At 41.0% G+C, this 12,691-nt stretch overlaps 1 protein-coding gene across 1 annotated transcript in view; it reads right to left on the bottom strand.

Moving 5' to 3' along the window:
* Positions 1-486, bottom strand: part of TPH2 (tryptophan hydroxylase 2) — a 53,992-nt gene extending 53,506 nt beyond the window's left edge. Inside the window, exon 1 of the mRNA XM_052668951.1 lies at positions 227-486. Coding sequence (XP_052524911.1) covers positions 227-325 — 99 coding nt within the window. The 5' untranslated portion in view covers positions 326-486. The remainder of the gene's footprint in view (positions 1-226) is intronic.
* Between the last annotated feature and the right edge of the window lie 12,205 nt (positions 487-12,691).

Below are 12,691 nucleotides of genomic sequence, written 5' to 3' on the forward strand. Positions count from 1 at the left end.
GCGCTCTGAGAGCGCTGCAGCAGCGCGGCTCACCCTCCGTGCCTTCCTAGCGAAACTTTCGCTGTTGTTTGAGGACACCCTCGCGGCAGCGCTGGGAAGCAGCACCCGTTGGATTCTCAGCAGCCGCCAGCGATGCCTGCGGCCGCAAAGTTAAGCCCGCGGGCCGGCAGCTCGCTGCCCTACCTCCGGATCCCCCCGCCGCTTCTGTCCCAGCCCCGCCACTTACGGTGAGGCCGCCGGGGCGCTCCTCCGGCAGGGCCGAGTCCAGCGAGAAGCCCCTCCGCGCCCAGTACTTGCTGGAGAACATCATCATGGCGGGCTGCATGGGACCGGCCGGGCGGGGCAGCGCCACGCTCTGCTCCTCGCTCGCCGCGCCGCCTTTTATCCGGCCCCGCGGGGGCTGACGGAAAGCCGCCGAGGGGGGACCCGACGCCGCTGACGGAGCCGTGTGCGGGCGGGCGTCCTCGGCCTCGCTTACCTCATCCGCAGAGCCTCGGGGCAGCGGCTGCAGCTCCTCACATCTCAGTGATACTCAGTGAATAGCCCACCGTGGTGGCCCGCCTTGAACCCAACCGCAGAGCCCCAAACCACCCCGTGTTAGGAGCCCCACCAGCCGGCTTTGGGCAGCTGAGATGCAGGTGGCCCTGGGGAGCACGTGTGGACACGGACAGCGGGCCTCAGTACAACACCAACGATAAATAAATAAAAGGAGTGAAAAGTTGCACAGAGTTATTTCCACGTCAGCTTTGATGTGAGGAATTCTTTGATGTAGAAACTCATCTTTCCTCATTTTTTTTTATGTTCTTCAGTGAAAAATGTAGGTAGGTTCAGAGAGGAAGCATTAAGGGGTAGGAGATCTGTCTTATAATGAAAGGCTTAACAAACCTTCTGTATTAGAGCGCGATTGATGACATGGAAAGAGTACTTCCACTGAAAAAGGATGCTTAATTGGAGAAGGGTTTTTAGCAGAGGCAGCAACAGCCGTTTTCTACCTCAGCTATATAAGGGCCAGGCTTGATCATAAGATTTTCTTCTAAGCACAACATCAATAAAGCAATTAATTATCTACGGAGGTGAAACAGTCCAGTATGGATCCTCCAGGTCTGTTTCTGTATTGGACAGCTTCACCTGTCTCTGAGTTGCTTATATCTCAAGGGTAAAGGTTTTTTCTAAAGAATTTGCTTCCTACTTAATATCAGGCCTATAGAGCCTCACAAATTGTAAATGAGCAGAAAGTAATTGCTAAGACAATAACTTGACTACTTGTGAAATAGTTTTAGGATCTTTTATTTCTCTTATACCCGCATACTGAAAACTAATACTCGTTTTGTCACTTACTGTTGTCACTTTTTCTTCCTGTTTTTCCCCTCTCCACATCTCTCACTTTCCAAAACTTTTCCATTGGCTACTTTGAGTAAGCTGTACAGCGTAAACCGAACATCACAGCTGGATTGGGAATGCTCTGTCAGTAAGTTTGTTCAAATACGTGCTCACTTTTCTCTGTTCTGAAGCACCGGGTAAAATGGTCACTGCTTCCCCTTGGAAGTCTCCAGTGGTGCCTTCCCTGCAGCAGCCCTAGTTGGCATTTCATGGCATTCACATACATGCAAAGATCACATGGATTAAGAATGAAAAGTTAAAATCAGACTCTGAAGCTGAAAGACTGAGCAGAGAGCTACTCAAGGAAAGTAGCAGAAAGGCCGAGTTCTCATGGTGCTATGTTTCGTGCTACATCTAAGGCTCAGTTTTAGCATGCTCACTTTATGTAAAGTCAGTGTCTCTATCCTTGCTAGACTCACTATCTTTTACCTAACATTTACATACCTGCGTCTCTGAGGAACCCTTTTTGGTTATAAAAAGAGACCATCTCAAAAGGACAACAGGAAGTTTTATACTGTTTTGTATGATGAGATCATGATGATTTTGTATGATGAGATCATTTACCACAACTAACAAACCAGCAAGAGTTTCAAGTCTAAACCAGCCCTTGTCAGACAGATGAGCCCTTTTGTAAAATGGAAACATATGCCTGATGTTCAGGACTGAGTTGGGATCACAGCTGCTCCATGTAATAATGGTTCTTCCTTTTGCTTGACAATAAAGTTGCATAATATTTGGTTCCCTTACTTGTGCCTGTAATGGAAATCAATCATTTTTGTCTTGCTAACCCACAAAGTTTTGTTTAATTTTTCTAGTTGAGGGAAAGATGGATGTCTGCAGGTGTTAGTTCTGTCTCATACCCAAAGTTACCAAGAAATACTCTCTTTCATGTTTATTCATTATTTTTAATCATAGGAACACAAGACAGGTCTTTGGATTTTGATATTCCTGTTGGCTGTGCCTGAGATACCCAGACATCATTCCTGCTATTGAACAATTTGCAGGAGAGATATTGCTTAGCATTCTCCAAATGTTCCAGTGATGACAACAAGCTTTACTGAGCAGTTTTTTCTCCATCATGATGACAGAGCGCAATTTTATCTGCTGCTAGATGCTAGTTCTGCAGCTCGACACCACACAAATCTGAGATGACCCTGCTACCCTCAGCCTTGCTAATGATCACAGCTCTGTCTGATGGCTGGATCATGGCAAAGATTTTCTGTCTGTCATAACCTCTTCAGAATGACTTGTGAATGCAAAACAAACAACAGTGTGTTGTGTTGGCATAAACTATGAACAGGTAGGCACGAGATGTGTGGTTCAACTGCTTTAGCCACACTGACTCCCCGTGACTGCCACAAAGAGATTGACAAGAAAGTATTATTTTGCAACTCATTCTGTAGGTGGGCTTTTCCATACAAATTACATTGAAGGACACACATTTATAGACTGAAAATGTTTGTTCCTTTGTTCAAGTCACACTAAAATAGAGCTGATATATGGCTCTGGGAATAGTGCTAAGCTAGAGGGTTTGTTTAGAGATCAATCCATTTCTCTGTAGTTCACAGTTCCGTATACATAAACCAAGTAAAAACTTAAAATTGCTGTTCAAAAAAAAAAAAAAAAAAGGAAAAGAAAAGAAAAGAAAAAAATTTGAAGTTCATTGAAGTAGCTATTGAAAGATATCTATTCTATAACGTATTTCAGAGTGCCACATGACAGTATTGCTCTGTAAGTTCACTGAAGTAGCTATTCAAAAATACCTATTCTGTAACATATTTCAGAGTGCCACATGGCAATCTTACTTTGGAAGATGCACTTAATGTTTACAGTAAGAAATAAATGTGCCTTTCTAGCACACAGGGATAAGCTCACTTTCATTTCTAAAAGTCTTCTTATTGCCTATAATCAGAAGTCAAGTAACTCTAAGATCTCTAGTTTACGCACATTTTCCTTCCTGTTACGGGAGAACAAAGTCACAGTTGACTGAACTCCTAAAATGTATATTATGTAAGAAACTCAGAATTCAAGTGGAAAATTAGCTCTAAATTTGAAGTAGATCTGTGGGATGTTTTCAAGTTTCAATCATTTTCTTCTTCTTAGAGGCACTGACTGTCCATTTCAGCATAGCTTTTCTTAAATCTGTTTGTAAAATAGTTTGCAATAGTTTCATGACATATACTAGCAATGGTAAGTCCTTCCATTTCATTTTAGCAGGAAGATAAAATTCACAGTGCACAGTAGAATCATAGAATGGTTGGGGCTGAAAGGAACACTTAAGATCATTCAGTTCCAACCCCCCTGCTGTAGGCAGGGACACCTCCCTCTAGACCAGATTGCTCACAGCCCCATCCAGCCTGGCCTTGAACATCTCCAGGGAGTGACATCCACAGCAACACTGGGCAACCTGTTCCAGTGTCTCACCATCCTCACAGTAAACAATTTCTTCCTGATATCTAGCCTAAATCTACCTTCTTCCAGGATAAAGCCTTCTTCCCTTGTCCCACTGCTGTACGCCCTTCTAAAATGTCCCTCCCCAGATTTCCTGTAGGCCCCTTCAGCAACTGGAAGGCCACTATATGGTGCCTCTGGAGCCTTCTCTTCTCCAGGATGAAGAGCCCCAGTTCTCTCAGCTTGTTTTTTTAAGGGAGGTGCTCCAGCCCTCTGATCATCTTTGTGGCCCTCCTCTGGACCTGCTCCAACAGCTCCATGTCCTTCTTGTGCTAGGGGCACCAGAACTGGACACAGTACTTCAGATGAGATCTCACAAGAGCAGAGTACAGGGGCAGAATTGCTTTGACCTGCTGATCATGCTTCTCTTGATGCAACCCAGACTACAGTTGTGTACACCAAGAATTAATCTGAATTTATCTCTGCTTGCCAGATCACCATGAAGTCTTTGTCTACAGGCTTCCTACAGTGGGAAGGAGAACTTCCAAGTCATCATGTCAGAAAGAAATGAAGCTATGGAGAAGTATCAAAAGAGGCATAAACAAAGGTAGACATCATAGAGATCTAAAAATTGAAAGAAGAATATTAACTCAATAAAAGGTCAGAAGTGCAGGGAGAATAAGAACAGACACATTTATTATTACTGCAAGAGATGATGACACTAGCAGAAAATTGAATTCTTATAACATAACCAAATCATAATTTACACAGGGCTTTGTGAAATCATTTACAAGTGGACTAACCAAGGGGCTTCTTCAACAAGGAAGGAAAGATGTACAATTCCCAGGTTACCAAAGATGGACATGCTAACTCTTACGTACATTTCTCTAAATGAGAAACACGTGATGCAAACATAGATTTTATTTTTAAGTCATGAAGATGAAAGAGGCAAAGTTTTTCAAGCAGCTAACAAAATTATCCCAAGTTCTAATAGCAGTAAGGGGATTTTAATTCACCAACAGCTGTTGTTTGGTATCTACCAAATGATAGACTGACTAGGAAGATATGGAAATACAGGTGATAAAATTTGGTTCAGGATTTGGAAGAAAACAACAAAAGAGAAAACTCTCATAGACTGGATATGAGCCAGCAATGAGGAATGTGTTGAAAATATTATGTAGAATGGGGATTACATTGTCTTTAGCAAAACAGAGGTCAGAAAAGAACGCAGAAATGGAGAATTTCTGAAAAAGATCTAAAATTCAGTGTTATTATAGCCTTCTAAAAAAAGGAAACCCAGTGTAGAAAGACAATTCTTTCCTTCTGCTACTGGTTTTGGCTTGAGTAGGGTTAGTTTTCTTCATAATAACTCATAAGGTGCTGCATTTTGGATTTGTAATCAAAATCACGTTGTTAGCACACCAATGCTTTACTATTGCTGGGGGATGCTTACACATCATCATGGCCTTTCCTGCTCACGCTGCCCTGTTAGTGAGTAGGTTGTGGTGCACAAGAAGCTGAGAGGAAACACAGCCAGAACAACTGACCCTGACAGGCCTAAGGGCTATCTCACACCATGTAGTATAATGACCAGCAATAAAAATATGGGAAAAGAGGAGAGAGATGGGACATTTGGAGTTAATGGCATTCATTTTCCCAGGTGGTTACACGTGATGAAGCTGCGCTTTACTGGAAACAGCTGAGCATCTGCCCGCTGATGCAAAGTAGTGAATGAATTCTTTATTTGCTTTATTTAAGCACACATCTATTGCTTTATCTAATAAGCTTTATCTTGACCTGTAAGTTTTCTTACTTTTACCTCTTCCCCGATCTACTGGGGCTTAGCTCCCAATTTGGGCTAACCTACAGCACTCACTAAAGGTAGAAGTCAGAAGTTCAATTGGGAAACTATTTCACTGAAGAGAGATTGCAGTCCTCTACTACACTTTTAGTACTAGTACTACTATGATACTACTAGCATTATAAATCATTAGTTTTGTTGCTGCCTATTCAAAAATGTTACATGCAGAAGATGAAAATTAGGACTGAGCTTTTAAATATGAACAGCATAACATGTTGATGTGTAAGATGCTGAAGAAGGTGCTGGAGCAGGTCCAAAGAAGAGCAACAAGGCTTGTGAACGGCTTGGAGAATGTGCTCTACAAGGAGAGAATAAAGGAATTGGGATTGTTTAGTCTGGGGAAAAAGACGCTGAGGGGAGACCTTATTGCTCTCTTCCAATATCTAAGGGTGAGGTTGGTCTCTTTTCACTGGTGACAGGTGACAGGACGAGGTGAAATGGCCTCAACTTATGCCAGGGTAAGTTTAGGTTGGATGTCAGGAGACACTTCTTTACAGAAAGGGTTGTTAAGCACTGGAATTGGCTCCCCAGGGAGGTGGTTGAGTCGCCATCCCTGGATGTATTTAAAAACTGTTTGGATGTGGTGATCAGGGACAAGATTTAGCGGAGGGCTGTTAGTTAGGGTACTATGGTTGGGTTGTGGTTGGATTCAATGATCTTTAAGGTCTTTTCCAACCTGATTGATTCTATGATTATATGATTCTATAAAAGCTGTAGTACAAAAATTCATAGTAATTATTATTGGACCTCAAAAGACTATGTTTTTTTCTATAAATACAGTAGCAGTCAGGAAAAAAAAAAAATCAAAGTATTACCCCACAACTGAACACAAGAAAATGACAAGACAATAAATAATTTAAAATGGCCTAAGTATTTAATGCTTCGTTTTTGTTTTTGTTTTTTAATTATTCTTTAGCAAAGAAATCCACTGTGACCAGTGGTCTAGCATATTTAATAGCAGGGACAGAGAGATAAGCTCTCAGCTTTTTGCAGGATAAAAAAACATTGGAGAATAGTTGGGTAAGTCTGATGATAATGAATGGCTTGGCACAGAAACCACGCTAGCAGAATAGACTCATTAAATCTCTGCCATCAATAATTGTTTTGAGAACTCAGAGAATGGAGAGGTGGCAAAAGACTCAGAAAAGACCAAAATGACATAAATCTTTGAAAAAATATGTGGGAGGAAGGGCTGAAGACTTATAAATCTGTCTAATTTTTTTTTTCTTTTGAAAAAACAGTAGTATTATTTGTAAGCACCTAAAAGATAGCAGATGATTAAACAGTCAAGAAGGATTTGCCAAGAACAGACTGAGTCAAGCTAATCTCATTTCCTTCTATGACAGTCCTGTGGATCGAGGCGAAGCAATTCACGTCATAAATCTTGGAGGTAGTGAAGCATTTGGCATAGTCTCATAACATTCTCACAAGACAGATAAGGAAAAGATGAAATAGATTAGACAAAAGGGCAGGTTTGCTGTTAAATGGAAGGGTGTAAGGAATGGGAGAGATACAAGTACCTGTCCCCATTCCTACACTGTGTAGCACAACATGTAGTGGCCACCCTTAACTTTCTACTATACTTAACTTGGAGGTGCTTAGCAGTTAAAAAAATTAAGCAGATCTTGGATGTGTGTTGCTGGGGAGCTTCTTGTAGACCAGCTACACAATTATGAGAAGGCAGAACTCACATCAAGGGAGTCAGAGGTTGCAGAAAATCATCACCATTCACTCTACCTGGAAGCATACAATACACAAAACATACAAACATACACAAGTGTTTAAGTAAGATTCTGCCATATTTACAGAGATAACCTCCAATCCTGTTCAATGCAGGTAATCTCATTCAAGCTTCTATGTCTGGTTTACATCTCAACAGTGGGGAAAATAAATTATATGGACCAACACTTGTCTGGATGGTAGAAAGAAAAATGATTGGTACAGGAAAAAAAAAAAAAAAAAGAAGAAGTTATTCCAATTATGTTTGTCCTAAGCAGAAGTAAAGACAAAACTAGGAACATAGAAGATTGCTGGAAGGAAAAAAATGTTTCCATGTCAGTATGGAGAGCAGAATATTCACCGTAAAGCAAAGGCTTCTAACAGCAAGAGCAAGGGCCACGGAATGGTTGCCTGCAGAGGCTGTAGATGCAACCTTACAGGAAGCCTTGAAGAGATTAGACAAGCAACTAGCAGATGTAAGATACACCTTCCAACAGGAGATACTCACTAGTCTATTGTTGATGAGCTTTTAGAAGTGCCTTCCAGTATTGCAAATTCATGATTTTAATAAATATAGGTATGCACACATCCAGGTATATACACACAGTGAAAAAATGTGCAGTATGATTGGAGACAAGAGGTATTTAGCTCTGAAATATATCAGGTCCTCTACGTGATCCACTGCACACCTGCATGCACAAATGGATCCCGCCAGCACAAGCAAGCCAGCAGTGCAAGGGAGAGAGCAAGGAATCAGGACTGACACTTTCTCTAGCAATAGTCATACTGGTTTGCTGCTGGAAGAATTACCAGGACTTTGAACCCAAGTGCCTGTATGTTAAAGACCTTGGTCTCCTATGTCAGTAACTTTAAAAGTCAAATCAGAAAAGCACGTGGAAAGCTCTCCAACACCAACACCCAAAACTGGCCCAAGCTCACATAACTCAAAGCACGATTCCATCTAGGATTCAATCACCAGAAGCCTATGGGAGAACTTTCTGGTGTTATGTGGAGTTATGACATAAAACAGAACAACTGAATACAAGTTGCTTCTGTGTAATACAATTGTTTCTGTATCAAATCTAAATGACCATTTAAGAAGTGTCAACTTCAAGAGAAAGGATTAATTTATTTCTAGCTCAAGGTCAGACACCACGAAGAGTGGCCATCATCATTTCATACTGTGTCTGGCCGGGATGGAGTGAGCTTTCCCCATAGCAGCCCCTATGGTTCTCTGCTTTAGATTTGCAGCTGTACACTGCTGGTAACACTGATATTCTGGCTCCGGCTGAGCAGGCTGTGTGCAGCACTGAGGCCTTGTCTCCTCTTAATCAAGGGGTGGGCACAAGGTTAGGAACACACAGCCAGGAGCTGGCTCAATCCAACCGAAGGGACATCCCTTGCTGTATGACGCTGTGCTCAGCCAGAGAAGCGCAGGGAAAGGAGGAGGAAGCAGGGACATGTGCAGTCACAGTGTTATCTGTCCACACGTGCTGAGGCCCTGCTTTCCATGTGCCAGCTGGACATTTGCCTGCCTGTGGATGTAGATAATGAAATCCTCGTAATGCTTTGCTTGCAGGAGCACCTTTTGCTTTCCCTGTTAAAATGCCATTGTCTCCATCCATGAGTATTTCCACCTTCCTCCATACCCATCTCCAGAGAGAGCCTGGATGGGCACTCTGCTGGAGTCAGCCAGAGGAACAGTGTGGCCAGCAGTCTCTCTTTGCCTGGGCAGAAAGTTTGCTTCTACACAACAGGGCCCTACAGTTCGTTAGAAATATATCTGAAAGGCATAAGAACTAACGTTACAGTAGGGTGTGTAACCTATATAATCAAAACTTACATTATAATCCAATTCCTTCAAAACATAACCCATCTGGAAGACTTAATTTATTTGAATTACATGGAGTTTGAAATACATATTGACTCAATTCTGACATTTATTTGGGATGAGGTAAAAAGTGACATCCTACAAATTATTTTTTTTGTTTAGAATGCATCAGGAAATTCAATTTGTGCAAAGATACGGCTATTTAACATGAAAATATAGCACACATTCTCTGCAAATGTTTATGGTTAAAATCCCCACTTAAATGAAAAGTGAAATTAAAGCTGAACATATACAAGGCCTGCAATGCAGTGACATAACGCTAAATTGAATAGCAGACATTATCAGGTCCTACTAAACATGAAGCATAATTCATTTTGGTTTTTTTTTAACACCATTAGAAGAAAAGCATTTGAAAGCATCTTTAAATCAAACACAACTGCACATGCATATGAAATCTGTCTGCTAGGTTAGGTATGCGTCTTACTGATGCTCACATGCAGTACGTGCTTCAAATCCAGGTGCCTAACTGCATGAGCAGAACCAAGGGTTGGGATGCCTGCCTTAGGCACACCATCCATAGAGCATCTCAGAGAATTTCTCCTGTATGAACAAGTGCTGACCTCTGTCATCACTTTCACACAGACGGAAGTGGCACCAAGCATGATCTCAAAGTGTTCAGAAAGCAGCCAAAAGGCTGGAAAATATATTCCAAGATATTTAGTCAGCTACAGAAAAATAACATTACCAGACAGCTTCCTACAGCCCATGAACCAACTAACTTCTATTTTAAGCTGTATCTGTGTAAGAGTATTGATCAAAACTGATTGTTTTTCCTCACAACCCTCTTTGTCAATCAATTCTCAGATGCACTTTTAATACACCAACAACTTCATTAGTGTTTTCCCCTGTTGTCTAACAAGGATCCTTTTGAGGAGAGCAGAGATGTTGCCTACAGACTTGGTTCCCAACTTGGTCAGGCTCCACTTGCATTACACTGCAGTATGCATCAATTGTGCTAGTGCTACCAAGAATTCTGTTTATGGACTAAATACTGAATGCCAACTCATTTACAATAAAATCTTTTTTCTTCAATTTTAGTAACAAAAATCATTTCAGGGAAAAAAAAAAAAAGTATCTCAAACATATTTTGAACCAAAACATTATCTCAGAAAGCTCCAAGGATACCTTTTACTGCTGACAATTTTCTGCAGTGGAGATTTGCTTAGGTGCTCAGTAATCTGCACCTGAACCAGTGAGGAATCTCACTGCTTAGGCTGACTGGGAGCAAAAACATATTTCAGCACGGAATATGTGGGGGAAAGGAGAAAAAAAAATCCCTTAGAGCAGCTGAAGAAGCACTATCAACATCAGTAGTTTGTCCACCAGAAAAGCACAAATATGCTATGAAGAAATTGTTAGCAACAAAGCTGGGCTCATTGACTGCCTTCATTTTAATTATACTACAGATGCAAAAAAAAAAAAAAAATTGCTAATATAGTCAAAATCACAATATTTCCACACCAGGTTCCTAAAGCAATCAGGACCATAACGTGTTATGTAGCCTTCGTTCAATCACCCACAACAGTGAATACAAAACCTCCACACCTGATATAGGTTTGAAGACCACTGGCTGTGACACTTGCTGGGTGAAAATACACTGATGACAGATGGACAGGGACACCTTTGCTAAATTCATTCTGTATAACTGAAGCGTGAATGACTACAACAGGTAACTAAATACATCATCCTTCTGTAACCATTTTAGACCTCCCAGTACCAAATCTATTCTATTAAACGTTCACATTGGTCCAAATTCCTATGAACCTTTGGCAGATTCTCCTTTTTGTTAAGGTAACTTCTTGTTGTCAAGCAGAAGCAAAAATCCTGAAGAAATTACTTTTGAGCAAATAAAATTGACCAGTTATGCTAGCCAGGGAGCAACATCTCTTGAGGGGTACATAAAAATAAACTTTACCTTGGAAGAGATGCTATTTGAACACCAAGACTGAGAAGTATTAAGTTTTAAATATACCCCCCCACACCAAAAATAAAATAAAATAAAATAAAAAATTGCCTTCAAGTCCAAGCATTACAAAACAAAACAGGTTTGCAGTAATCTGTTTACAATTATTGCCACTTATATTCCAGCATGAGGATGAGGTTCCTCCTGATTTCAGCCCTTTGCAAGCTGCAAGGGAGCAGCAAGGAACCTACAGGCAATGAACACGAAAGGGGTCATTCGTCTCCTGACTGCTGAAGGCAGAGTAAGCTTACCACTTTCTACATTCCACAATAGCTGCTCACTGTAGTTCAGGGGCAACTTTCTCACCCTTGCCATCCCATGAAGGGAAAAGAATTTTACCCCACAAAAAGAAAGACAAACTTCACTTTTTCTTTCTTTTTTTTTTTTTTTTTTTTAAACAAAGCTTTGTAGTATTTCTTATCAAGCATAATTAAAATGGTAGCAAATAACAGAACCCCACTTAAATATTCTTTTTGCCCTCTCCCTGGAGGTGTTCAAGGCCAGGTTGGATGGGGCCCTGGCAGCCTGGTCTAGTATTAAATGGGGAGGTTGGTGGCCCTGCCTGTGGTGGGCTGTTGTAGATTTATGACCATTGGGGTTCCTTCCACCCCAAGCCATTCTATGATGAAATATTCTTTTCCTAAACATTTAAACATTCAATTAGGATTTTCTTCGAGATTAGAACATATTCCATTTGTTGACTGCATACCCTAAATAACTAAGACACACACATAGTTAATGGATAGACTTGCCCACAACATCTCAGTTGTAGCTTTCCCTTCCCTAGGTTAATTTTAACACTTTTTCACAAAAATATTTAACAAATGCACTTCAAAGTGAATTCTGTGCACCAAAAATACCGAAACTCGGTGTATGTGAGCCACAGTGTTGATGATATAAATTCTAAAGCCTTTACGTATTCTGTGCCACGTTAGATTTACTGCCAAGAAGCACAATGCTCCACAACGAACAAAGGCCTGATGCTTCAAGTAATTTCCTGAGCAGGAAATGAAAGGCCACAGATTCGCTGTGCTGTGAATCCTTGACTTTTAACTCATAAGGTTCTCTTATTAACTGATGAGAGATAGCACACGGGCAATATTAAAAACAAAGCTGGTACTGATTCAGCTCTTCAGTGTTTGTTCACAACCAGTGTGAGAAGTTTAATCGGGTCTCAGATAGTTGTAACAACTTTATTCATCTATTAAAGCCCTTTTCTATTGCTTGTATTTGCTTTAGATGGTACAAGCCATGTTTGTAACAGCAGACTGCTGCAGAAAAGAAAGCTCCTTCATATCCACCACCAAGAGGCTACAGATGAAAGGCACACACCACTCTGTAAGAAGCAAATATTCCCACTGCTCTTTACTACACAGAATGCACAATGCCAACGGACTAACAGTTGTTAGCTGTCCCGTCTCACATTCTTACATCAAAGAGACAACTAGATTTTTTCTAGTTTAATTAAATACGATTTAATTAAAAA

The sequence above is a fragment of the Tympanuchus pallidicinctus genome, unplaced genomic scaffold (genome assembly GCF_026119805.1).
Source record: "Tympanuchus pallidicinctus isolate F22 unplaced genomic scaffold, pur_lepc_1.0 scaffold8, whole genome shotgun sequence".
Classification (NCBI taxonomy): Eukaryota; Metazoa; Chordata; class Aves; order Galliformes; family Phasianidae; genus Tympanuchus; species Tympanuchus pallidicinctus.